At 40.3% G+C, this 26571-nt stretch overlaps 1 protein-coding gene across 3 annotated transcripts in view; it reads left to right on the top strand.

Moving 5' to 3' along the window:
* LOC124616084 (actin-related protein 8) overlaps window positions 1-26571 on the top strand; it is a 171531-nt gene that overhangs the window by 51462 nt on the left and 93498 nt on the right. For all 3 annotated transcript variants that reach the window (XM_047144335.1, XM_047144336.1, XM_047144334.1), the window contains exon 5: window positions 428-538. In XM_047144335.1, the coding sequence (XP_047000291.1) occupies window positions 428-538 (111 nt within the window). The remainder of the gene's footprint in view (window positions 1-427; window positions 539-26571) is intronic.

The raw sequence follows: 26571 nt of genomic DNA, 5'->3' as shown, positions 1-26571 counted from the left end.
CTGCCTGTTTGTATATAGAATATAATCTCCACATTGAAATTAAGTGATGGTATATGTGTGTGTTGACAGTTTGTTTGAATGTTTTGTTGAAGTGGGTGTCAAGCACTACAGTGGAGTTTTCTAGTGACGTCTGTGTTAAGAGACACGTGACATTGAAACTGACTAATAAATCGCTCTTATCTAGATACATCCCTTGGAACACTTTCATAAGCTCTGCTGAGTTCTTAACATGCTGATGAAAATGGATCATTAGAAAGTTCAGCTGCATTGCTAGATATTTGGTTATACCATCTGTCAGTGAATTTATTGTTTTGCAAGCAGCTTTATGACTACATTATTATAGTATTAAGAAACAATTTCACCAATAAAACTCATGTTTACTTTGAAGTTATCAATTTATCACTCATATTTTTTTATTTCTTCCCAGCACTATAGAGCTGTTCTTGTAATACCAGATATATACAACCGACAACACCTAAAGGAGCTAACAACATTACTGCTGTGCAAAATTGGTTTTGGAGGATGTTTCCTGTTGCAGGTTAGTGTTCCTAGGATAAGGTAGTTTTGTATTCAAATACTCTCAGTATTTAAATCGTGTTTGTATATAATTTTAAGAACTTAAAACACTACTTTTTGTATTATTTAAAAGGTGGTTAGAATAACAATCGCAAATTAGAAAGCAAGTCATCCTGTATCCCACAGTAATTCAACTATTGATATCTTCCCATGTACATCAGCAAACAGTCACAGACTGCTGCTCACCCAATCTGTCAGATCATTTATGTACATTGAGAATAAGAGCAGCCCCACCACACTTGCCTGGGGCACTCCCGACAGTACTCTTGTCCAATGAACACTCGTCATCAAGGACAGTGTACTGGGTTCTATTACTTAAGAAGTCTTTGAGCCTCTCATGTTTCTGGGAACCTGTTCCATGTGCTCAGACCTTTGTTAACAGTCTGCATTGGGGCACTATGGCAAACACATTCTAGAAATCTGGGAGTATGGAATCTACCTGTTGCACTTCACACATGGTTCACAGGAGATCGTGCAATGAAAGGCCAAGCTGAGTTCCACACAAGTGATGCTTTCTATATCTGTGTTAATACGTGGGTGGAAGCTTTTCTGTGTGAAGGAAAGTTATTATATCTGAAGTTAGAATAAGTTCAAGAATTCTACAGCATACCAATGATGAGGATGTGGATCTGTAATTTTATGGATCTGTTCTTTTACTCTTTTTGTAGATAGGAGTCACTGCTGCTTTGCTCTAGTCACTTGGGATTTTGCACTGAGTGAGAGATTCATGAGAAGTGCAAGCTAAATAAACGGCCAGTGCTGTAGAGTACTCTTCGTAAAACTGAATTGGGATTCCATCTGGACCTGGTCACTTATTTGTTTTCAACTCTTTGAGTTGTTTCTCAACACCAGGAATGCCAATTTCAGTGTCCATATAGGAGTGCAGTGGTCAAACAATGTATGATCCTCCTACATGAATGATTTCTTGAATGAGAGATTTAAGACCTCGGGCTTCACTTGCGTTCCCACCCAAGACTGGTCGATGATTGACAGGACAGAAGCCTTTGACCCCCTTGGTGATTTTATGTAAGACCAAAATTTTCTCTGGTTCTCAGCAAGATATGTGGCTAAGGAATGCCATTGAAAGTTCTCTTATGCTTTGTGCATCGATCTTTTTATAGACCCACAAATTTTTCCACATTTTTTTGCCCTTTCTCTTGATGAAAATGGCAGTTTTTGATGAGGTGTGTGTTAGAAACAGTACAAACTGAGTGCTACTGTGATTTAGCATCATTTTATTTTCTGCAAGTAATGAATTTATGTCTTGAACTACACTATTTGGCACGTATCCTGTGTTTTGCTTAATGTCCTTCACTATCAAGGTAGTGTCAACAGCAAGCAGAAGTATTTTAGAATCTCTTGTTGTATTAGAAGGCAAATCTTTTATAGATACTACATCAGTCCAAAAAGTTTCAAGGCAGGATTAATAAAAAAAGGTGGTGGTTTTAATGCATCATGTATTCAACATTGTCTCTCCATCAAATGAGTATGATGCACAGATGTTCAGACAACCTCGTCAAACTGTCAAAAAACTCCTTCTTTGGCATGTTGTTTAATCTGTGCGTCACATTGGCTTGAATCAAACAACGGAAAATCCAGGATGGAATGCAACAATATTATGAAAAAGATAGCTGCTACTCACCATGCAATGGAGATGCTGAGTTACAGATAGGCACAACAGAAAGACTGTGAGGAAGTGAGCATTCAGCGAAAATAGACAACATACACACACACTCAAGCAAATACAACTCGCACACATGACCACAGTCTCTGGCTGCTGAGGCCAGACTTCGAGCAGGAGCGCATGATGGGAGAGGCAACTGGGTGATGGTGGTAAGGAGTAGGCTGGTGCGGGAAGGGATAGCAAGGTAGGTTCGCCCCCCCCCCCCCCCCCCCCACCCCTCCTCTGAAGGCGGGAGGCTGTTTGAGGGCATGCTGGCGTCCCTTTTCAGCCGTAGGGTTTTTACATATTTATTTTTATTCGATACAGTTTATTTTTCCTGCAAGTGCGTTGTTATATATGGGTGACAATTTCGTTACTGCAGGTTTTTAGCAAAAAAACAAAAACAGTTACAATAACATAATAAAATTTAAGTATATAAAAGAAGAAAAAGTATAAAGTACACAATGTATGTAATGATGAAAGAGAAGACACATATAGAATACAAAAACAGGTTAACATTATAGGAATTAATTGGGTAATTAACTTAAATATATGCAATGTATATATGTTTATGTATGTGGTTGATAATGTGGTGTGAGATAATTAATCTGTTGTGTATTTCGGATTCTGAGCGTAGCTGGCTTTACAATTTTTTTTTTATATTAATTTAAAATATATACAAATAAATATATATATGTATTGCATATATCTAAAAACAAAGATGATGTAACTTACCAAACGAAAGTGTTGGCATATTGATAGACACACAATCAAACACAAACACACACACAAAATTCAAGCTTTCACAACCAATGGTTGCTTCATCAGGAAAGAGGGAAGGAGAGGGAAAGACAAAAGGATGTGGGTTTTAAGGGAGAGGGTAAGGAGTCATTCCAATCCCGGGAGCGGAAAGACTTACCTTAGGGGGAAAAAAAGGACAGGTATACACTCACACACACACACACACACATCCATCCGCACATATACAGACACAAGCAGACATTTGTAAAGGCAAAGAGTTTGGGCAGAGATGTCAGTCGAGGCGGAAGTACAGAGGCAGAGATGTTGTTGAATGACAGGTGAGGTATGAGCGGCGGTAACTTGAAATTAGCAGAGGTTGAGGCCTGGTGGGTAACAGGAAGAGAGGATATACTGAAGGGCAAGTTCCCATCTCCGGAGTTCTGACAGGTTGGTGTTAGTGGGAAGTATCCATATAACCTGGATGGTGTAACACTGTGCCAAGATGTGCTGGCCGTGCACCAAGGCATGTTTAGCCACAGGGTGATCCTCATTACCAACAAACACTGTCTACCTGTGTCCATTCATGTGAATGGACAGTTTGTTGCTGGTCATTCCCACATATAAAGCTTCACAGTGTAGGCAGGTCAGTTGGTAAATCACGTGGGTGCTTTCACACGTGGCTCTGCCTTTGATCGTGTACACCTTCCGGGTTACACTACTGGAGTAGGTGGTGGTGGGAAGGTGCATGGGACAGGTTTTACATCGGGTGCGGTTACAAGGGTAGGAGCCAGAGGGTAGGGAAGGTGGTTTGGGGATTTCATAGGGATGAACCAAGAGGTTACGAAGGTTAGGTGGATGGCGGAAAGACACTCTTGGTGGAGTGGGGAGGATTTCATGAAGGATGGATCTCATTTCAGGGCAGGATTTGAGGAAGTCGTATCCCTGTTCAGAGATTCCGGACTGGAGCAGATTCGTTTGCCACAAAGACCTAGGCTGTTGGGAAGGGACCGTTTGATGTGGAATGGGTGGCAGCTGTCATAATGGAGGTACTGTTGCTTGTTGGTGGGTTTGATGTGGATGGATGTGTGAAGCTGGCCATTGGACAGATGGGGGTCAACGTCAAGGAAAGTGGTGTGGGATTTGGAGTAGGACCAGGTGAATCTGATGGAACCAAAGGAGTTGAGGTTGGAGAGGAAATTCTGGAGTTCTTCTTCACTGTGAGTCCAGGTCATGAAGATGTCATCAATAAATCTGTACCAAACTTTGGGTTGGCAGATCTGGGTAACCAAGAAGGCCTTCTCTAAGTGACCTATGAATAGGTTGGCGTATGACAGGGCCATCCTGGTACCCATGGCTGTTCCCTTTAATTGTTGGTATGTCTGGCCTTCGAAAGTGAAGAAGTTGTGAGTCAGGATGAAGCTGGCTAAGGTAATGAGGAAGAGGTTTTAGGTAGGGTGGCAGGTGATCGGCGTGAAAGGAAGTGCTGCTCCATCGTAGCGAGGCCCTGGACGTGTAGAATATTTGTGTATAAGGAAGTGGCATCAATGGTTACAAGGATGGTTTCCAGGGTTAACATATTGGGTAAGGATTCCAGGCGTTTGAGAAAGTGGTTGGTGTCTTTGATGAAGGATGGGAGACTGCATGTCATGGGTTGAAGGTGTTGATCTACGTAGGCAGAGATACGTTCTGTGGGGGCTTGGTAACCATCTACAATGGAGCGGCCGGGATGATTGGGTTTGTGAATTTTAGGAAGTAGGTAGAAGGTAGGGGTGCGGGGTGTCGGTGGGGTTAGGAGGTTGATGGAGTCAGGTGAAAGGTTTTGTAGCGGGCCTAAGGTTCTGAGGATTCCTTGAAGCTCCGCCTGGACATCAGGAATGGGATTACCTTGGCAAACTTTGTATGTAGTGTTGTCTGAAAGCTGACGCAGTCCCTCAGCCACATACTCCCGACGATCAGGTACCACGGTTGTGGAATCCCTGTCCGCCGGAAGAATGACGATGGATCGGCCAGCCTTCAGATCACGGATAGCCTGGGCTTCAGCAGTGGTGATGTTGGGAGTAGGATTAAGGTTTTTTAAGAAGGATTGAGAGGCAAGGCTGGAAGTGAGAAATTCCTGGAAGGTTTGGAGAGGGTGATTTTGAGGAAGAGGAGGTGGGTCCTGCTGTGATGGAGGACGGAACTGTTCCAGGCAGGGTTCAATTTGGATAGTGTCTTGGGGAGTTGGATCATTAGGATTAGGATTATTTTTCTTCGTGGCAAAGTGATATTTCCAGCAGAGAGTACGAGTGTAGGACAGTAAATCTTTGACGAGGGCTGTTTGGTTTAATCTGGGAGTAGGGCTGAAGGTGAGGCCTTTGGATATGACAGAGGTTTCAGATTGGGAGAGAGCTTTGGAGGAAAGGTTTTACCTTAGCCAGCTTCATCCTGATTCACAACTTCTTCACTTTCGAAGGCCAGACATACCAGCAATTAGAGGGAACAGCCATGGGTACCAGGATAGCACCCTCGTATGCCAAACTATTTATGGGTCGCTTAGAGGAAGCCTTCTTGGTTACCCAGATCTTCCAACCCAAATTTTGGTACAGATTTATTGATGACATCTTCATGATCTGGACTCACAGTGAAGAAGAACTCCAGAATTTCCTCTCCAGTCTCAACTCCTTTGGTTCCATCAGATTCACCTGTTCCTACTCCAAATCCCACGCCACTTTCCTTGACGTTGACCCCCATCTGTCCAATGGCCAGCTTCACACATCCGTCCACATCAAACCCACCAACAAGCAACAGTACCTCCATTATGACAGCTGCCACCCATTCCACATCAAACGGTCCCTTCCCTACAGCCTAGGTCTTCGTGGCAAACGAATCTGCTCCAGTCCGGAATCTCTGAACCATTACACCAACAACCTGAAAACAGCTTTCGCATCTCGCAACTACCCTCCCGACCTGGTACAGAAGCAAATTACCAAAGCCACTTCCTCATCCCCTCAAACCCAGAACCTCCCACAGAAGAACCCCAAAAGTGCCCCACTTTTGACAGGATACTTTCCCGGGACTGGATCAGACTCTGAAGGTGGCTCTCCAGCAGGGAGCTGGAATGAGCTGCCCTGAAATGAGATCCATCCTTCATGAAATCCTTCCCACTCCACCAAGAGTGTCTTTCCGCCGTCCACCTAACCTTCGTAACCTCTTGGTTCATCCCTATGAAATCCCCAAACCACCTTCCCTACCCTCTGGCTCCTACGCTTGTAACCGCCCCCGGTGTAAAACCTGTCCCATGCACCCTCCCACCACCACCTACTCCTGTAGTGTAACTCGGAAGGTGTACACGATCAAAGGCAGAGCCACGTGTGAAAGCACCCACGTGATTTACCAACTGACCTGCCTACACTGTGAAGCGTTCTATGTGGGAATGACCATCAACAAACTGTCCAATCGCATGAATGGACACAGGTAGACAGTGTTTGTTGGTAATGAGGATCACCCTGTGGCTAAACATGCCTTGGTGCACGGCCAGCACATCTTGGCACAGTGTTACACCGTCCGGGTTATCTGGATACTTCCCACTAACACCAACCTGTCAGAACTTCGGAGATGGGAACTTTCCCTTCAGTATATCCTCTCTTCTCGTTATCCACCAGGCCTCAACCTCCGCTAATTTCAAGTTACCGCCACTCATACCTCACCTGTCTTTCAACAACATCTTTGCCTCTTTACTTCCGCCTCGACTGACATCTCTGCCCAAGCTCTTTGCCTTTACAAATGTCTGCTTGTGTCTGTATATGTGCGGATGGATATGTTTGTGTGTGCGAGTGTATACCTGTCCTTTTTTTCCCCCTAAGGTAATTCTTTCCGCTCCCAGGATTGGTATGACTCCTTACCCTCTCCCTTAAAACCCACATCCTTTTGTCTTTCCCTCTCCGTCCCTCTTTCCTGATGAAGCAACCATTGGTTGTGAAAGCTTGAATTTTGTGTGTGTGTTTGTGTTTGTTTGTGTGTCTATCAACATGCCAACGCTTTCATTTGGTAAGTTGCATCATCTTTGTTTTTAGTTATATTTTTCCCACGTGGAATGTTTCCATCTATTATATTCATATCATCGATATATGTATTACAGTATTTATTCAGTTTTATCCTGAGAGGGGGTGAGCAGTGTTTGGTGTTGTTTAGATTCTTGTGGTGGTTTGTTTGTGTGTGTGTGTGTGTGTGTGTGTGTGTGTGTGTATGTATGTGTGTGTGTGTGTGTGGTTAATCTGTTAGTCTTTCGTCAAGGTTTGTTGGTGTTGTTGGTTTGCAATTAGGGTTGCAGGATTGGGATGACGTCAGGGAATGTTTTGGCTATGTTTGGGCTATTGTGCGTGATGGTGGAATGTGTTTGTACTTAGGTTTTCTGTATTCTCTTCCATTTATGGTGAAAATATCCTCCATGTCTGGTCTGGTGTGGAGTATGTGTTTTCCATATCTTGCCCTAAGTTTGACCATTCCAGTTTGTAGTGGTTCTGTGCCTGAGCTTGTGTATACTTCATTGCTGGGAGTTGTTGGGAAATGGTAAAGTTCTGTTACCCTGCTACCCCTCCCCCTCGCACCAGCCTCCTCCTTACCCCCAACACCTGGTTTCCTCTCCCATCACGCGCTGCTGCTTGCAGTCTGGCCTCAGTAGCCAGACACTGCGGTTGCGTGTGTGAGTTGCATTTGCGCTCGCGCGCGTCTGTGTGTGTGTGTGTGTGTTTTGTTTATTTTCGATGAAGCCCTGTTGACCGAAAGCTCACTTTCTGACTGTCGTTTTGTTGTGCCTGTCTGCAACCCAGCATCTCTGCTATATGGTGAGTAGCAACAATCCTTTTCATAATATTGTTACACTGGCTTGAATTTCAGTTATGTTATCAAAGTGTTGACCCTTCTTGTGAATTTCTGTATTTCATCGTTTTGTGGTAGGTACACAAGTTTCATCACCTGTGATGATTTTTTACAGAAAAGGATCATCCATGTTTTGTATTTTAATCAAGTCCTGGTTTGCATCCATGTGTCTATGTTATTGTTCAGCAGTGAAAGTGTCTGGGACAAAGTTTGCACACACTTTTGTCTTCTTCAAAACATTCTGTAGAACTCTTAAACACTTAATTTGGAGGTGTTCCATTCTGATTTATGACATAACAATGACAACACCTACGGCTGCACATCCGCTATGTAACACTGCCTCCTCACAACAGGCTTGTCAAATGCACATCTGTCCTTTACAGTTGTTAGTTCAAGCTGCTACTGTAGTTACTGTGCTGATGTCGCTTATATGCCAGAAATGAAATCAGTCTTGGATTATTTTAAACAGGGGGCTGTATAAAGAGACAGTAGTGGTCCCAGCACTGACCCCTGATGCATTTTCCACCTAACTGTGCTGTAATCAGACACCACATCACAGCTGTTCTCATAGCTGTGGAGAATGACCTTTTTCTGTCTGTTCTTAAAGTATGAAAGGACCCAATTGTGAGCTATTTCTCTTATTTCATAATTATCCAAAATCTGCAGTAAAGTTTTGTGATTGGCACACTCAAACATGGTGCCTAATGTTTGCAACTTTTTGTTTAATCAGCCCAATGCCTCACAGAGAAAAGAGAATATATCATTTTCAGTTGTTAAACCACTTTTACAACCAAACTCTACAGTTGGTAACAAATTATGTAAACTGAAACGATCATGTTCCCTTATATGTACAGTCTTTTCACTAGGTTTTGCTAACACTGATGGTTTAAAAATAGGCCTAAAATTGCCTACATAATACCTTCCTCATTTTATATAAAGCAGCTACACTATTCAGTATTATGAAAAGGAAAGTTGCTACTCAGCATATAGCAGAGATGCTGAGTCACAGAGAGGCACTACAGAAAGACTGTCACAAATAAGTTTCGGCCAGCAAGGTCTTTGTCAAAATAGATGGCGCATGAGCTCGCCCACACACACACACACACACACACACACACACACACACACACACAGTCATATGTGTGTGAGATGCATTTGCGTGTGTGTGTGCGTGTGTGTGTGTGTTGTGTGTGTGTGTCGTCTATTTTTGACAAAGGCCATGTTGGCCGAAAGGTTATTTGTGACTTGTCATGCCTATGCATCTCTGCTTTATGATCAGTAGCAACTTTACTTTTCATAATAGTGTTACATTCCATCCTGGATTTTCCATTGTTTGAGCTACACTATTCAGTACTTTAATTGTTTAGAAAACTGACCATTCGTAAAGAAAAACTATAAATGTGGCTAAGTGCAGGGCTAACATATGCAATGCAGTGCTTTGTTATTCTACTAAATACTCCACCATGTACATGAGAATCTATGGTCTTTAGTAATTTAACTAGGGACTCAATCTCTCCCTTGTCATATCACAGAGGTGTATTTCAGGTAGCAGTCATAGAAAGCCATTTTGTAAGAAATTTGTGCTATTTCCTGTAGAAACTTAAGTTTTTACTAAATTTGCAAGGTAAATTCAGAAAGTAGTTATTAAATAATGTACTCATATCTGACTTATTAGTAAGAAAAATACTGACTTTATTTCCTCAACCTTACATTGATGGCCAGAAACTTCCTTCACAACTGACAATATTATTTTAATTTTACCGTGAGAATTCAGTATTCTGTTTGTGTTTCATATGCCTTTTGCCTTTGTAATGCCATTTTAAGCACCTTACAGTATTGTTTGTAATGGTCTATTTGAAACTCGGTTGTGACTATTTCTAGGTCTGTTCAAAAAATTCTGGAACTTTGTCCACAAAATTTTTCTATGCTTACCTTTTACCTATTGTGCATGGTATCCTTTAAAATACTCTCCTTCACAATTGATATACCGCTCCAAACGCCATTTCCACTTCCGAAAGCAGTCTTGGTATGCCTCTTGCTGGATTGTGCGAAGCGTCACCTGTGAATTTTCTTTTATCTTGTCTATCATTGCAAATATTTGTCCTTTCAGTGGGATTTTCATCTTTGGAAATAATAATAATAATAATAATAATAAACCTGAATGGGACAGGACTGGTGAGTACGGAGGATGAGGCAGCACAGTGATTTCATTTTTTGTACAGTAGTCATGCACCAACAAGGGTAAATATGCAGGTACTTTATCATGATGCAAGAGCCATGAATTGTCTCAGCGCATTTCGGACCGTTTCCTCCTCACATTTTCTTGCAGGCATCACAACACTTCCAAATAGTACCGTTGATTAACATTTTGTCCCTGTGGCATGAATTCGTGACGAACTAAACCTTCAAACTCGAAGAAAACTAAAAGCATGGCATGACATTTGTCCTGACCTGATGAGCTTTTTTTGGTCTTGGAGAATCTTTTCCGACCCATTGTGAAGACTGAACCTTGGTCTCATCACCACTTATGAGTTTCTTAAGAAACATCTCGTTCTCACTTGTGCAATCCGGAAGCCCTTCACAGATTGAGAAGCAAAGGTCTTTCTGGTCTTGACTCATGAGCCGTGGGACGAACTTGGCAGCAACAGGATGCATTCCAAGATGCTGTGTCAGGATTTCATGACATGATCCAACTGAAATGTTACATCCATCTGCAATGTCTCGGACAGTCAGTATTCAATTGGCATGCATAATTTTGTTGACGTTTATGACTTGAGCATTGTCGGTAGAGGTCGAAGGGGGTCCTGAACAAGGGTCATCTGTAACTTCTGTCCAGCTATTTTTAAACCATGTAAACCATTCATAACACTGAGTATGGCTTGAGCACTCATCACTGTAGGCTTCCTGCATCTTTTGGTGTATGTCTGTAAAGGTTTCCTTGAGTTTCACATAAAATTTAATGCAGACACATTGGTCCTCCAACTCTGCCATCTCGAAATTCGCAAACTGCGTGACACAATGTTCTACTCAGTGTAGCACTGAACAGTAACAAATAGATATACAACAGGGAAACTTCCTGCGAAATTACGAATGTGTGCTTTAAATATACTGTCACTCTTGTTCTTTAGTGAGGTTCAAAAAAAGTCTCTCTTGCCACTGTGTGAACATTTCTAGATAGTTTCTAATTATGTTTCTTAGGCAGGGGATGAGTTGGTTGTTGTTCGTAAGTGACTAGAAATTGATTGTTGTCAAGCAAATAGAACCTGCTGCAAATGGGTGCATTGAAAGAGCTATTGAGAGTCATATACCAGAGATACCAGTAGGAACTTCATGTACTCTTGTGGATACTGTCTCTTCTGCAGCAAATACAGGTCCATCATTACTTGTCCACTTGACTGTGAGTGGCACATCAATGGTAGCTCTAGGCACGCTATATGGAGGAGATAGGGACCAGCGAGAACTCAGAATGACACACCCATCCACCTAACAAACAACTTCAAGATGCTGTCTTCCACTGAAACTGAAACTGAGCCTGTGAGACTCACTTCACCTGTTAGGATACCTGATGTGTTTTGTATCTGTGGGAGGCTAATGCAAGTGAGTAGGGATCAGGTAATCATCAGCAGTTCAATGGCCCCCCTTTGGAAAATGGCAAGAAGAAATGGGAAGCAGCACTGGGTGCACTGGCTGTGTATATCTGGGGACCTCATTCAGCATGTTGAAGAGGCTCTGAGTCATACTTGGATCATTCCAGCGACTAGCAGAGAAGGTTAAGAATACCAGACTTGCTCATGGAGTTTCAATGAAGTTTATGATATGCAGCATTGTCCTCACAACAGATCATGACCCCCTTATTCCGAGTCAAATGGAAGACTTGAACCAGAGTCTCTGCTGGTTTTGTGACAAGCTGGGCTGTGACTTACTAGACTTGCACCAAAGGGTACAGAACAGTAGGGTCCCCTTAAATAGGTCAGGTGTGTTCTACACATCAGAGGTAGCTACCCAGGTAGCTGATGGTGTGTAGGGTGCACACAAGGCTTTATAGAGAAAAACAGCACAGGTGGTCACAGGTTTGTTTGATCCATGGTAGAGTGTCACAGAGATGTTAAAAGAACTGAACTCACAGACACTTGAAAATAGAAGTAAACTTTGTTGAAAGAACTGAACTGGCAGACACTTGATGACAGGTGTAAACTATTCAGAGTTTCAAGAAATAGCTTTAAATGATGAGTCTAAGAATACAACACAACTCCATACATATTGCTCCCATAGAGATCTTGAAGACAGGATTAGATTAATTACACCACATACACACACATTTAAACAGTCATTCTTCTGAGGCTCTATACAAGTATGGAATGGGGAAAAAAGCCCTAATAACTGATACAATGAGATTACCCTCTTCCATGCACTTCACAGTGATTTGCAGAGTATAGATGTGAACATAGATGTAGATCAAGGTCTGAAAGGCCATTCACCCATTTACTAACGGAATGCCCCTCTAGTAATGAAGAAAGAACCAAAATGTTGTCTGTAGTATGCTGATACTCCCCTGCACTCTAGTTTGAATGAATGTAGTCTGCATCAGGCGACATGAATTTCGATCTTTCAACATTCTTTCCCTTGCACAATTGCTTAGAAAATTAATATTAAAGTCACCACTTACAGCTAACTTTTGGTGTTTTCTGTAATATGAACCAAAAATTATCTGTAGCTTCAACAGGAGTGTTCTGAACTCAGAGCTAGGGTACTTACGATAACTGTAATTAAAAAATTGAACTTCACTACATTCAACTACTCCTGTGCTACATACAGTAACCTGTTCAGTGTAGTGCTTTGATACATCAGTAGATTCAAATGGATACCATTTTTCAGATAAATGGCTGCTCCCCCACTTTGCAATGATCTCCTTGAAACAAGCCAGCTGGTCGGTTTCCATAAAGATATTGGGTGACCCCACTACAATTCCAATGATATTTTTTCTGAATTTTATTTATTATTATTGTTAAATATGCAGTCCTGTTAAAGTGCATTACTATTTGATAGTCAGCCGCTCATGGCCTCGCGGTAGCGTTCTCGCTTCCCCAAGCACAGGGTCACGGGTTCGATTCCCGGCAGGGTCAGGGATTTTCACCTGACCCCCAAGATGATGGGGTGTTGTGTCGTCTTCACCATCATTCATTCCCATTACGGTCGGAGGAAGGCAGTGGCAAACTACCTCCATTAGGACCTTGCCTATCACGGTGGTGCGGGTCTCCTGCGTTATTCCCCTACGCTCTGTCAAGAAGCATGGGACTTCATTTCCATTTCCACTATTTGATATACAGCTTTATGACAAACAATGCTATTTGCCATGTAGTTTTCAGTCCCTGAATGTAGATTAATTTGTACAGAGAGTGGCTGATAAACCATGTTTTTTAATTTATTTTGAATTTGTGAGGATTTCCAATTTCTTACTTTATATTACATGAGAGCTTGTTGAATACCTTCTCACCAGAGTGCATAACTACTTTCTGTGTGCTATACAAAATGCAAAGTATACGTTATTTTTGTCTTGTATTGTAACTGCTTAAATCACAATTCAGTTGAAACTGTATTACGCAATATTCTCACTTCTGCTGAATAAACGCTTTATTTACATTAAGTGCACTGTCCCAGAAGGTAATTTGGGAAGACAAGAGGGAGTGAAAATATGCAAAATAAGCTAACACTCTTGTCATTAGGTCAACACAGTGGGAGACGTTTCTAGGGGCCTAATGACACTAAACTGAGTTAATTTATCTATGTGATGACCCCATTATTCAACTGGACCCCAATAAATTTCAGACAATATGTTTCATTTAGTTTATGACCATTAATGTCTACTTCTGGTGCTAACAGTGAGTTATTGCTGGTGTGAAACTTCATATTATGAGTCTTCATGAGATTAAACAGTTAGCTGTGAACAACTTGCAGGTGTCTTGAGGAGTCATTTGAGTTGTTTCTGCTAAGGTTGAATTTGAATCCTTAATTACTAAACTTGTGTTGCCAGCAAACATTATGGTTTTTGAACTGCCTTTAAAAGTAATTGAAAGATCATTTATGTAGGTTGTAAATGACATTGGGCCCAGTACTGATCCCCATGCCACTCTACATGATATGTTCCCCTATTCTGAGGTTATTTTTGTGCCTGTGACATAGTTTGTTAATGAGGCCTACTGCTTTCTGTTATGAAAGTAAGACTCCTTCTATGCAATACAGATGCTATTAATGCAATAACACTTTACTTTGTCACATAGAATTTTGTGATGCATATGATCAAAGGTTTCTGCAAGGAAGTAGTAATTGAATTTGGTGAACAATGATGTGAAAGTGTCACCAGTTCTGCCAAAGGACTCAGGGGCTAAGTTTCTTTTGGGTCTCTGTTTTTGCTTGTTTCTTGTTCCTTGATTTTCCAAAATGTTTTTGCCTCAGTCTTGGTGTGTGATGTTTTTGAGCATAGTACATTAGTTTTGCTTTTTTTTTAGTGACAGACTGGAGGATTTTTCAATACCGATGGTAATGGAGTTTCATATCTGGACTGCAGCTTGTACTCTGAATGGAGTAGAGCTCTTTCTTCCTAGAACAAGGTAGTTTAATCTCAGAAATTATTCACTACTTTTCTCACTGTTCTTCAGTTTCATCGTATTTGATTTAGAGGGAAACAAGACTTAATGAGCTGTAAGGGTATTTTTAAGAATAAATTAAATTTTGTGTCATTATTGTCTGATATATAAATTTCTCCCCAGTGTTCTTCCTGTAATTTATCTCTAAATCCTGTGATCAAGGCATTGTTTGTGATTCTGAAATCCAGTAGATTTCTTCCATTATGTGTACCTAACTTACAGTAATATTACCAGATGGTAGGTCTCCCCTGACCTGGTGTTTTGGGTGACTTTTCTGAACTGTACCTCTTTCCCTAAGCGTCTTCAGTCCTTTTCCTTCTCTTCTCTTCCTTCTCCTTCAGCTCTTCTGCCAGAAGAAGCAGCCACTGGCACTGAAAGCTTGTAAAAGTTAAACCTTTTTCTGTGTGTAATCTCCCGCCACCGCTTGGTGAGTAGAATTTTTATCTATCCACTTACATTACACTGTCAGTAATTGATAATTTTCATTAGTATATTTTTCTTGTAAACATTTGATCATTATGGTCTGATAAACTGTTGGTTATTAGTTTTGTAGCTAAATATTGCAAGTTATTGTCTCTAAACATGAGTTGTCAATAACAGTTGCATTATGTCCCTTCAGTCCTAGTAGGGAATCTCATTGTGGAAAATAATCCACAACTGGACATAAACAATCCTAAATCTTAAGTGTCATCAGTTACTATTATGTGACAGAAAATTAACATTAAAGTTTCCACAAACACTGATTCTCCAGTTAATCATGCATAACTTAGTTAAAAGTGTTTCTAGTTGCTTTATGAAGTGTAATATAGTTCCTGCTGGTATTCTGTGCACAGTCAGTACTACAAGTTTGTATGCTTCCTGATCAACTATTGTGGCACAGCCACTCCACCTTTCTTCTTATTGGTTCTATCGTAATGTGATATTAACTCGTTTCCATCAAAATGAATCTATTCACTTTCAATAATTTCCGTGTGAAAATGTATAACAAGTTTGCTGAAATTCTGTCTACGCTTTTGGTTTCCTGCATTATTATTAGAAGTTCATCTTTTCTATTTATGACTCTTCCGGTGTTTTCATGGAAGACACTAAATGGATTTTCTTAAATATTCTTGTCTTTGTCCAAGCTGCAGTATTTGGTTGTACTAATAGTGTTTCCTCTACAGCTCTGTCTTTTGGGTGACTTTACCACAAAAAAAAAAAAAAAAAAAAAAAAAAAAGAGAGAGAGAGAGAGAGAGAGAGAGAGAGAGAGAGAGAGAGAGAGAGAGAGAGAGAGAGAGAGAGAGAGGCTTAGAGAACACATCGGAAATCGTTGGAAGGGGAAGGATACTCATTTGGAAAGATAGGCAATATATTTAGCACTTGAAACTATAACAACAAGCTTCACCTTTGTGTCAGCTACAAATTTCTGTACAGTATTTCCAATTAGCATCATCCGTCCTACAAATTTACTTCAAACTTTGTAATTTTATGGCTTCCTATACTGTATGATTTCTTGAATATACATCTCCATTAGTAACAGTATGTGTGTCTCATATGCAGCTCTAAATCTTTTGAGTAGTTTTTCTTTTATGTTTTTCCAAGTCTCATTTTGGTTTATGTTCCGTTTTCCACTTAATTATTTTTGCCATTGCACATTTCATTTTCACATTTTATAAAACTGGCTTTGCACACTGCCCTGCATCATTTAAACCGATTCTCCCTCCTTTGTTTTTAGCCTCTTCAGTGTCTGTCAAATCTATTGCAGTACACAGTCTCTTTGGGCTAGGATGACAGTCTTCTTCCAGACTCTTACTTGTGCAACCCGTAATCGGTTGAACCACAAATCCATGAACTGTCAGAGTTATTTCCTATTTCTTCTAATATATCCACAGTTACTGTTGAAAGATCAACACAACTGGAATGATTTTCCAAGAAATTAACCACCAAATGACACTTAAGATATGCCTTCAGAAGAATTAGGTGATGCTGGTTGCATATCACATTCTTCATACTTCATACTTGCAAGATTGAGAAAGTTACTATGAAACTATGGCACCTGAGCAAAGACAGATTCTGTTAGCAGGCATATATGAAGGAAATACAATGTATATAAATTGCGTCTTATCTCAAAAATTAACACTTTCAGATGCTACAAAACGAACTTGTATCTATTGTTGTTTATATATACATCCACTTCCACTCTCTGTAAAACACTGTGAAACACACGGCAGAGGGTTGTTCCAGGTATTATGGTTTCTTTACATTCCATTTGCACATGGAGTGTGGGAAGAATGACTTCTTAAATGCCAAATGCCTCTGTGAGTATGGCAAATGGTCTAATCTGGGTTTATTGTCTCTACAGGATCACTTTTGAAAAATGTGTGCAGTGTGCCTTAGCAGCTAAAACTTTGATACTGCATTCCTTCGATTATATTCCTCACATGGAAAAAAAAAAAAAATGCAGGGCAGCTTTTGATGTGTCAGATTGGACTATCCCCTTGTTATTCTATGGCGTTTGTAACAGTTGTAGCAGAAACAACTTCCTCTTCAACACTTACCATATGCTGAGGTTATGCTGGTGTCAGAACAAGATTCGTGATACTGGGTAGTTTGAATAACGTAAATTTTGAGACAAAGGCCTATTATTCCTTGCCTCTATGGCAGACATATTATTCTGCAATGCTGTTAACTGACAGGCACATAATGTAAGCTAAATGATATATGCAATGCTACATGCCACTCAGAAAATGTTTGGATGGTTGTTCCATTGACTTTGAGACATGGGGTCATTTGAAATGAGATTTGAGTATCATGATACATTTCCCATGGTTTTCATGTTGCATGTGGTGGACTGAGTTTCATAATGAATAGATCACACTGGAAAAAAGTATCAAGAATTGCAACTACCGTGGGCATCAACAATGTTGTTTTGTAGTTCTTTCTTTTTTTGACCCATATCAGGTACAACATATACTAGCTCTCAGGCCATAAGACAACCTGCTACATTACAGTTTTATCATTGATTTCTAGAGATGCGCAGTTTATAGCTTACTTGCATTTTATTTACTTGTGATGTGGGATTTTTACAGATTGGAATAATAAATTGCCACAATAACCAACTCTTGTCAGATGAAAATCCTCTAGTGATATTGGAAGCATGTCATTATTTTTTCCTTGGTGTCACTGTATATGTTTGAAATGTAGTTGGCAGATTCATAATGCTGTAATCCACTGGACACATTATCAGATGCTGTTTTTCAGCAGTTTCTGTGAAACAGATTACCTATGCTATTAAAGAAGATTACTCTTACAGAAAGATAGTGTATGTAGATCACACACAATATGTGGCACAGTCTGAATTTGTATTATAGTATGTAATCCAAAAGGTCTAGTGAGTAATGGATCAGTTGGGGAAGCGTTGTGTCTCTGTTCACCTGGATTCTATGGATACCTGACTATCTGGCTATTTAAGGTATCGTTTTTGCCACACACATTGACTGTGTACAGACGTTAGTGAAGTATGTATCACCTGAATTAATGTGACCAATTTTGAAGACAGTTCAGTGAGTTTGCATGTGTGCATTATTTTTTGAGAAGGTGCCATACCATACCATATAACCCTTAAAAAGGCTCAGTGCCACATGTCTTTAACAAGCTCAAATGTATCCCATCTCCACAGCTAGTTGAAATTAGAAAGAACCTCTGCAACATGGTAATCTTTTTGAATGGTCCTCTGATATTCAGTCGGATGGTGTCGTTCAAAGGTGCAATATTTTGGCAAGCCAACTTCTTGCCATCTTCATGATGATTGGGTGATGTATGGTAGGTGCCACTTTTATACCCTCTCTCATTCACCCACCCCTCCTGTCACCTCCAGCAGGCACGACCGGACGTGGACATGGTGTGATGAGGGGGAAGCATGGTGTCGACTCTTGATCCACAGCTGATCTGGCTGCAGCCGGAGGATCTCTGTTGGCATGGCAACAGCTCTTCTCTGCACTGTTCAGTTGTTGTGATGGAAGCAGACCTCCTAGTAGACTACTGCTGTGCTTTTGTCGCGCTCAAGGCTAGTTCCCAGGGCTTGCTTAATTGAAAACATCTGTCCTTATTTATTAATCCGTCATGCAGTCAGATCTCTACAGCCTGTTTGTGAATACAATCCTAGAAGTTGTTGGATTGTTGCAACAATTTGGGCTTGTCATTATTCATGGTATTTCTGTGGGAGATGCAGCGCTCTGCCACAGTGGATTTTGTCAGCTGAAAGTTTCCTACATGGTGTTTGTGCGCATTGCGTCTCTTTTGTACTGTCTGAATAGTCTGGCCTACATACATTTTCTCACACTGACAAAGGATGTGATAGACTTCCAGTTTCTCAAGTCCTATATCATCCTTGACTGATCCCAATAAGGTTTTTGTCTTGGCTGGGGGGCAGAACACACACTTGACATTGTGTTTAAGGCATATTCTTCTGATTTTTGCTGAGGTTTTCCCGCCATGTGGAGTAATTGGCGTCAATTTTAGGGCACATTGTATCTGGTGATTACTGTAACCATTCATGCAAAACATGCCCTGTAAATGCTGCAATTCATCTGCTAGACTGTCACAGTCCAAGATTTTGAGGGCTCTTTGCACTAGTGTGCATAGGAAACTTCCTATTTGTGAAAGAGCATGGCAGTTGGAGGGATACGAGTAAAAATCTCTGTGTGTAGATTTATGGTAGATGCTGTTTCCTACAAAGCTGACTGGTCTTCATTTCACATCCAGAAATGGAAGTTGATGATAGGTTTCCTCTATCTCCATCGTGAAGTTGATGTTTTGGTGCAGCGAATTATGGTGTTGCAGACAGTCTTGTTGGTGACATTGTCAGTGTGGCCAGATTATGAACATGTCTTCTACACATCAATAAAAGCACAAGAACTTGTTGACTGCTGACTCCAGAGCTTGATCTTCAAATGCCTCCATAAACATATTGGCCACCACTGGTGATAGCGGTGGGCAGCCCATTGCTATTCTCTCTGTTTGTTCGTAGTAATTTACATCGAACAGAAAGCAGTTTGACGCAGCTACAAATTCGAACAGCTTTGTTAGCGCTGTCCCAAACGTTTCTCCTATGAGACTTAGGGAGTCTCTTAGAGCACCCATGTGAAGAGAGATATCACGTCGAAGCTCACCACGAGGTCTTCTCGGCTCAATTGGAAGTTTTGGAGCTTCTGAATGAAATGTGCTGAATTTCGTATGTGGTGCTGGCATTTGCTCACAGAGGGGCTGAGCATCACTGTCAGGTGTTTTGCTATGTTGGTGTGCCATTGTTGCTAACGTTTGGATGAAGAGGCATTTCTTGTGTGTGTACTTTAGGTAGTCCATAAAGTCCAGGTGACACAGCTTCTGGACAAAATTTCTTCTTCATCTTCTTGTCTGGGAATGTGTGTTGGAGAAGCTCAATGGTCTTCCTCTTCACTGAGTTGGTAAGGTTATCTTCAGCTCTCCTGTATGTGTCATCCTCTGTTAGGTTGTATGACTTTTGTTTGTAAATGTGACGTGGTACCAGAACCATACAATTCCCTTTGTCTTTTAAGAGGATGACACTCAGAATCTTCTCATAGATGCTTAAGTGCTTTTCTCTCTTCTGTGGAGATTTTTGGCCTTGGTGGAACTGCCCTGGTAAGTGTACAGCATGTTTCACATCATATTTCATCTGCAGCGTCCTGTGGGAGTGCAAGAGCAACCTGTTCCACAGAACTGATTAATTCTGCTGTTGGTATAGTTGTCATTGTTGGTGCAAAATTCAGCCCTTTCCTAGTACAGACAAAGTAACATCATCAGTTACTTTCTCTGTACAGTTAAAGACAATTCTCTGAGGTTCTTCTCCCAGTCCTATCTAAAATATTTTAAAAACTTGCTGTTCCACAAATCCAAAACTTCATTACAAAATATTCTATTATTCTAAACAATCAGTTTGGTTTTCAGCAGGGGAAAAACACCATAGATGTAGTAAACAGCTTCATTGAGAAAATAAGTACATCATTAGACAAGAGAAATAAGGTGTCAGGATTTTCTGTGACCTCACAAAGATGTTTGATTCTGTAAACCATGCATTGCTTGTTTACAAACTTGAGAAGTGTGGCATTAGCGACAGTACCCTACAATGGCTTAAATCCTTCTTATCCAAGAGAAAGCAAAGAGTTAGCATTTCTTCAAATGGCGCATATTATTTTTCTGACGAAAAAAATATCTCAGGGTGTCCTATCTCTCTTCTATGTTAATGACTTACCATTAAATATCAGCTCCCCATCAGTTCTGTTCACAGGTGATACACCTGTCTTATTTGAACATCAGGATTTGGAAAAAATTCCCAAATCTGTGATCAGTACCCGCAGTACCTTACAAACTTGGTTTCAGCTAAATGGATTGAATCTAAACATATCTAAGACTCACGTGATGCAGTTCAAAACCAAACAGTCGCAATGTGAGGAGATTAAGATTGTACACAACAATCAAGATATAGAAGAAGTTGACTCAGTCAGATTCTTAGGTTTAAATGTAGATAAAAATTTGAGCTGGCCGGCACACATTGAATATCTGGAAAAGAAACTGAGCAGCTTTGCATTTGCAATGCAAATATTATCAACTGCAAGGTATTGTTTTTTGGAGTAACTCGACTAACATAGTGCGGGTACTAAAAATACAGAAAAAAATCATTCGAAATATGTGCACTGTAAATCAAAAAGATCCATGTCGACCATTATTTAGAAAACTTAAAATGATAACTCTGCCGTCCTTATACATGTATGAGATTATTATATTTTTGTACACCAGACATGAATTATTTGAGGGAAACCATTTTGTCCATTTACATGATATTAGAAACAAAGAAAATTTTATGCTCCTCACCCACCCAGAGACCTCAATACACGGGAATCAAAATTTGTAATAAATTAAAAGGGAAAAAGTTGATGCAGATGAATTTAGGTTCACTTATAAGAAAGCTATATGAGGTACTGACACTGAAGTGTTACTACTCAGTGGATTAATTCATGCGGGACAAACTCGGATTTGAGCTGGTTACAATGTGTTACACATTCCAAGAAATATCCTTATAGTGTTATTATTTATTATAGTGCTATTATTTACTTAATGTAAAAATCATTGTAACTGTTTTATAAATTTTTGACATGTCTCCTGTATGCAAACCAAATGGATTGCAAATGTATGTCATGAGATGAATAAAACACAATTCACAATTCTTGTGGTGATTTAGCCGCAAGGCATTCAGTTTGTCTGCAGGCGGCTGATTGTCATGCTTTTTCGACTTGAGACCAGCTAACTGCATCTATCCACTCCCACGAGTCAGATGTGTACATCAATGCCAACTGCAGGTGGAGTGGAAAGAGTTCTCTTGAGGTTTCATCGAGCCTGTATCAAGTGTTCCTGATCCTCTCTCTGACTAGGGCCAGGCTGAGTTCTGGTTGGTAGATGGATTTCTGGGCAGATGAATGACCTTCACAAAAGATGGTATTCTTGGGAGCTCAGTAGACACACAATTGCAGCAAAGAGGTGCTCCTCCCTGTTATGAAGCTTGTCGAGCTTCTTAATTTTGCTGGGCAACTCCTCCCCGTAGAGATACTTGATATGTGATTTTAGGTTTTCCTGGCATAGGAAAATCTTGAATAATTCTCGGGTACACCCGAGAACCAGTCAATATTTTCCAGTGCCAGGTAAACTTAAAATTGTTGTCATTGAACAGACGGAGGAACCAACAGAGTAGTACTCAAGAATTTCATAGTCTTTAACATCAAATCAAATTATATCTAGGCAATGTTCACATGATGGAAATCTGCTGTACATTTTTGAATCACGCATTCAGACATGTAATATTCAACCTGCAATCAATCACATGAACATGCGTTAACACAAAATGTTTCTAGATGCAGACAAACCTGTGTTGATGGGCAGCTAGAAAGGTAGGTGGTGCCCGTATGCTGTTCAGTTGACTGCATGTTCCGTTGTGAGTAGATGTATCTTCTGTTATTTTTGTTTGTTTGACATTGTGAAAAACGAATGAAACCAAAGGTGAGAATATTGGCATTGAGTTACTAACTGGCAAAACAGAGAAAAGGCCAGCAATTTGGAGTATAGGATTGGAATTTTGTAAAAATAAAATTTTGAGACAACAAGCTTGGAAAGAATTGGTTTTGATCTTCTGTGAGGGAAATGACTTACGGAAAAAAAGAAGAATATAGGTTGTAGAAACTTCTCACAAAATTTCAATCACCAACTTTCTCCTCTGAATGAAAAAATATTTTGTTGACACCGATCTACATAGGGAGAAATGATCACCATAATAAAATAATGGAAATTAAAGCTCACACCGAAAGATAGGTGTTCGTTTTTTCCATGTGCTGTACAAGATTAGAATAATAGAGAATTATTGTGAAGGTGGATCATTGAATCCTCTGCCAGGCACTTAAATGTGATTTGCAGAGTATCCATGTAGACGTAGATGCAGATAGGTAAGAAAAACTTTGCTGTTGTCAAGTACACTTGTGTGCATGTCATACGATCTGCATGTTCAAGTTTACCTTCATTAACAAAGAAGTTGGTAAATTTAGCCTGGGCATTATCCCATGATTGAAGTGGGTCATCCATTGTGAGTAGCAGTTACATTTGTGAGATTTCCCTCTAAGATGTCTTTGTGTTTCACTCCAACTCTCATTGGAACATAGTTGTGAAGAATTGTAATTGCTTTTACAATGTGTTCTACACAATCCATACTGACATGTAACAGGCGATGTAGTATTCTCCACTTACTACACATTATACCAACGTACCTACGTGCTAAAGTTAGCCAATGGTTAACTATCTTTTTTTCATGAATCAGCAGCTTTTCATTGTTCAGTCTCATTAAATTTTCCATCAGTCCAAATGCTTCATCACCTATGATCATGTAAGAAAGCGTCATGTTGTTTTTCTGATAAAGGTCTTGGTTTTGGTATATCCAAAGATTTTTCTGTGTTGATATAACATGGAATCCCTGAAAATTCCTGATTCACTCTCTTTCCCATAAGCACCTATGTTTACCCACATAGTCAGAATCACAAAGTACGTTCTACGCGTAGACATGTTTGGAGTACCAGGTAGATGGACTGGTGGCGTGCGTAAACACTTTCAGAGCACACAGGGACAGGTACAAAGGCATGCGTGATAACACGTCCAGAGCAGTTAAAGGGTTAAAAGATTAGAAAGGAGTCTAGAACAGAGACATTTTGAATTCACCGAATTAATGAAGAACAAAGATGATGTGACAGATGAAGACAAATTATTTTCCTTGCCTCTGGTGAACAAAATAAAGAAAATAGCTGCCTCAGAGCTGAGATAGCACATACAATGTAATACCTCAGCACCAAAGCATGACTACAGCTTTCCATCAACTTCAACATCACATTATTCACAAGAAAACAATTGGTCCACACAACAATATTCTTCTGGTTATGGTTACACAAGTGGACAGAATTTAGCACCAGGTACACTTTCTTCGGCTGCCTCTAGAAATGGGTCACAACTTCAGTTGTTTCCCAAGTGCTAAATTGTTAAGTTGTTAAATGTTAGCATGGATAAAATTAAATAAAAACTTACTTTAAAATAATTATTAGTTTTTGTTTTGGTGAAATGCAGTAACTGATGGCATTCTGGTCTGCTTTATATCCTCTTGGAAGAGCCGGAGCAAGTCGTCAAATGATTTTCTATACATTCTGAAGTAATTGAAAAATTTAGATTCATTGTCCCACAGTTGCAGATGCAATGTGGTAAATAAACTCATAGAGAGCATGTTCAAAACTGGATGAACTCAGTATCTTCATTTTTGCTTTTTCTTACGATACTCCCACAAAATTATAGCTTCCTCAACATCCATTTTCTGGGCTCCACTGAGACACACTGCAAGAGAGTGACTGGGAGAGAGTAATTACAGCAGCTAACATGCTTTAATGCTCATCATCAGAACGTTTCTGAAATTCAATTGTGTGTCAACATGCACTTACTTCTGAACTTAGCTACATGTGGGCTACATGCCAGTTTGGCAGTATGAACTCAGTCATCACTCAAACATGCACTTCATTCATTTGCATGCCATCATGAAGAGAGGTTTTGGGATGTGGAATGAGTAAAATTATTCATTAAGACTAGTATTCCTGGAAGAAAAATTTGCAGTGACATGACTTAGCCACAGCCTGGGAGATGTTACAGAATGAAATTTTCACTCTGTAGTGGAGTGTGTGCTGATATGAAACTTCCTGGCAGATTAAAACTGTATGCCAGACTCAGACTTGAACTCGGGCCCTTTGGCTATTGTGGTAAAGTCCTCTACCAACTGAGCTACTCAAGCATGACTCGCAACCCATCCTCACAGTTTTACCTCCACCAGTACGTCAGTTCCTACCTTTCAGACTTACCCCTGAAAGGCAAAGGTCCCAAGTTCGAGTCTCGGTCCTGCACACAGTCTTAATCTGCCAGGAAGTTTCACATCTGCCGACACACTGCTACAGAGTGAAAATTCCATTCTGGAAGCATCCTCCCGCTGTGGCTAAGCCATGACATCATAATCTCCTTTCTTCCAGGACTGCTAGTCTTGCAAGTTTCACAGCAGAGCTTCTGTACAGTTTGGAAGATAGGAAATGAGGTACTGGTGGAAGTAAAGCTGTGGTGATGGGCTGTGAGGTGTGCTTGGGTAGCTAAGTTGGTAGACCACAGCATAACGTGGGCAAATTTTTATGGCTGCATTCCAATGATAAATCTCTCTGAATTGGTAGACCGCTTGCCCATGAAAGGCAAAGGTCCCTAGTCTGAGGTGAAGATTACTCCAGTGGATAACTTTGAATAAAGATATGCAATGTTCCAGCAACCCCATTGCATTTCACTTCATGAGAGAGATTTATCATTGCAATGCAGGCAGAAAAATTTGTCCACTTTATGGTGCCACCTCAATTTATTATCTATTTGACCATACTGGAGTATCACACCTGAAGTTTCACAATGCAGATTTGTTCTTTAGTTTTGTCTTACTTCACAATAAAATCCTCCATTATCATGGAATAGGATCTGCATCATTTACGAGTTTCTGTAACTTTTGATGGATGTCTTCTATCTCATCGGAATGTGTGTATGGTGATGCATAAACTTGAATGAGAGCCATGAATTATTTTTGTTTAGTTTTAAAACAAGTTTTGCTTATTTTGAGGCTTTTCCACATTGGTTCTTGTAATGCCTGTAACATTGTTTTTAATTTCTTTGTTTACAGATAATTTTGCACCTGAATTCCCCATCTGCTCTTTTCTACTGTAGTAAAAAAAAGTGTTTTGGTTTTAATTTTTTATTTGATCTTTAGTTTGCAACCACACCTACGATAGCCCTACTGCATACCATTTGATATTATGGAACTCCTCTTCCAACTCCACTAAGCCATCTTCCGATCATAAAGTCCTTCAATTTATTGTCTTTAAATAAAAAAGTAGTAGAAACAATTGAACTTCTGAGGTCTATATTATTGTTTCTTTAGCCAAGCTGTGGAAGCAGCTGGGTGTGCCCTGTACCCTAAAGCCATTCATTGTCTGAATTCCATTTGCCCATTACCCCTATAACTTATACATGGATGTGCAGCAATACTAGATAGTTAACACTAGTCATGCCATTGCTGTTGCTAAGTGGTATTTCTTTGTGTTATCTGTAATATGTTGTATCCAGAGCAGAAACAAGACTAACTCACCATGTGATCTGATGTGTGGGTATTTGAGCAGCCCATATATATTTGTTCTGTGTAAAACAATCTGTCAAATTTGTTACTTTATGGATTCTACCAGCTGCATGGCATGAACGCTGTTCTTGGGCGCCATGACCGACCTCATTTGAACTCTTCTGTCAAGAGAGTTAATTTGGAGCTGGAACGGCTGCTCGTGTCGGGTGCGGGGTCACACATTGGTGTGGTTCATGTTGATTCTCTCAGTAGGTGGGATTATACTAGGCATGGCCTTCACCTCAACAGGAAGGGGAAGGGTAAATTGGCTGGGGAAATAGCAGGAAAGTTAAAGGGGGGAGGCACTGTCATGAGTGGTAAAATA

Source organism: Schistocerca americana, chromosome 5, assembly GCF_021461395.2.
Source record: "Schistocerca americana isolate TAMUIC-IGC-003095 chromosome 5, iqSchAmer2.1, whole genome shotgun sequence".
Classification (NCBI taxonomy): Eukaryota; Metazoa; Arthropoda; class Insecta; order Orthoptera; family Acrididae; genus Schistocerca; species Schistocerca americana.
The sequence above is the reverse complement of the archived record's forward strand: the minus strand, read 5'-3'. Positions and strand labels throughout refer to the sequence as shown.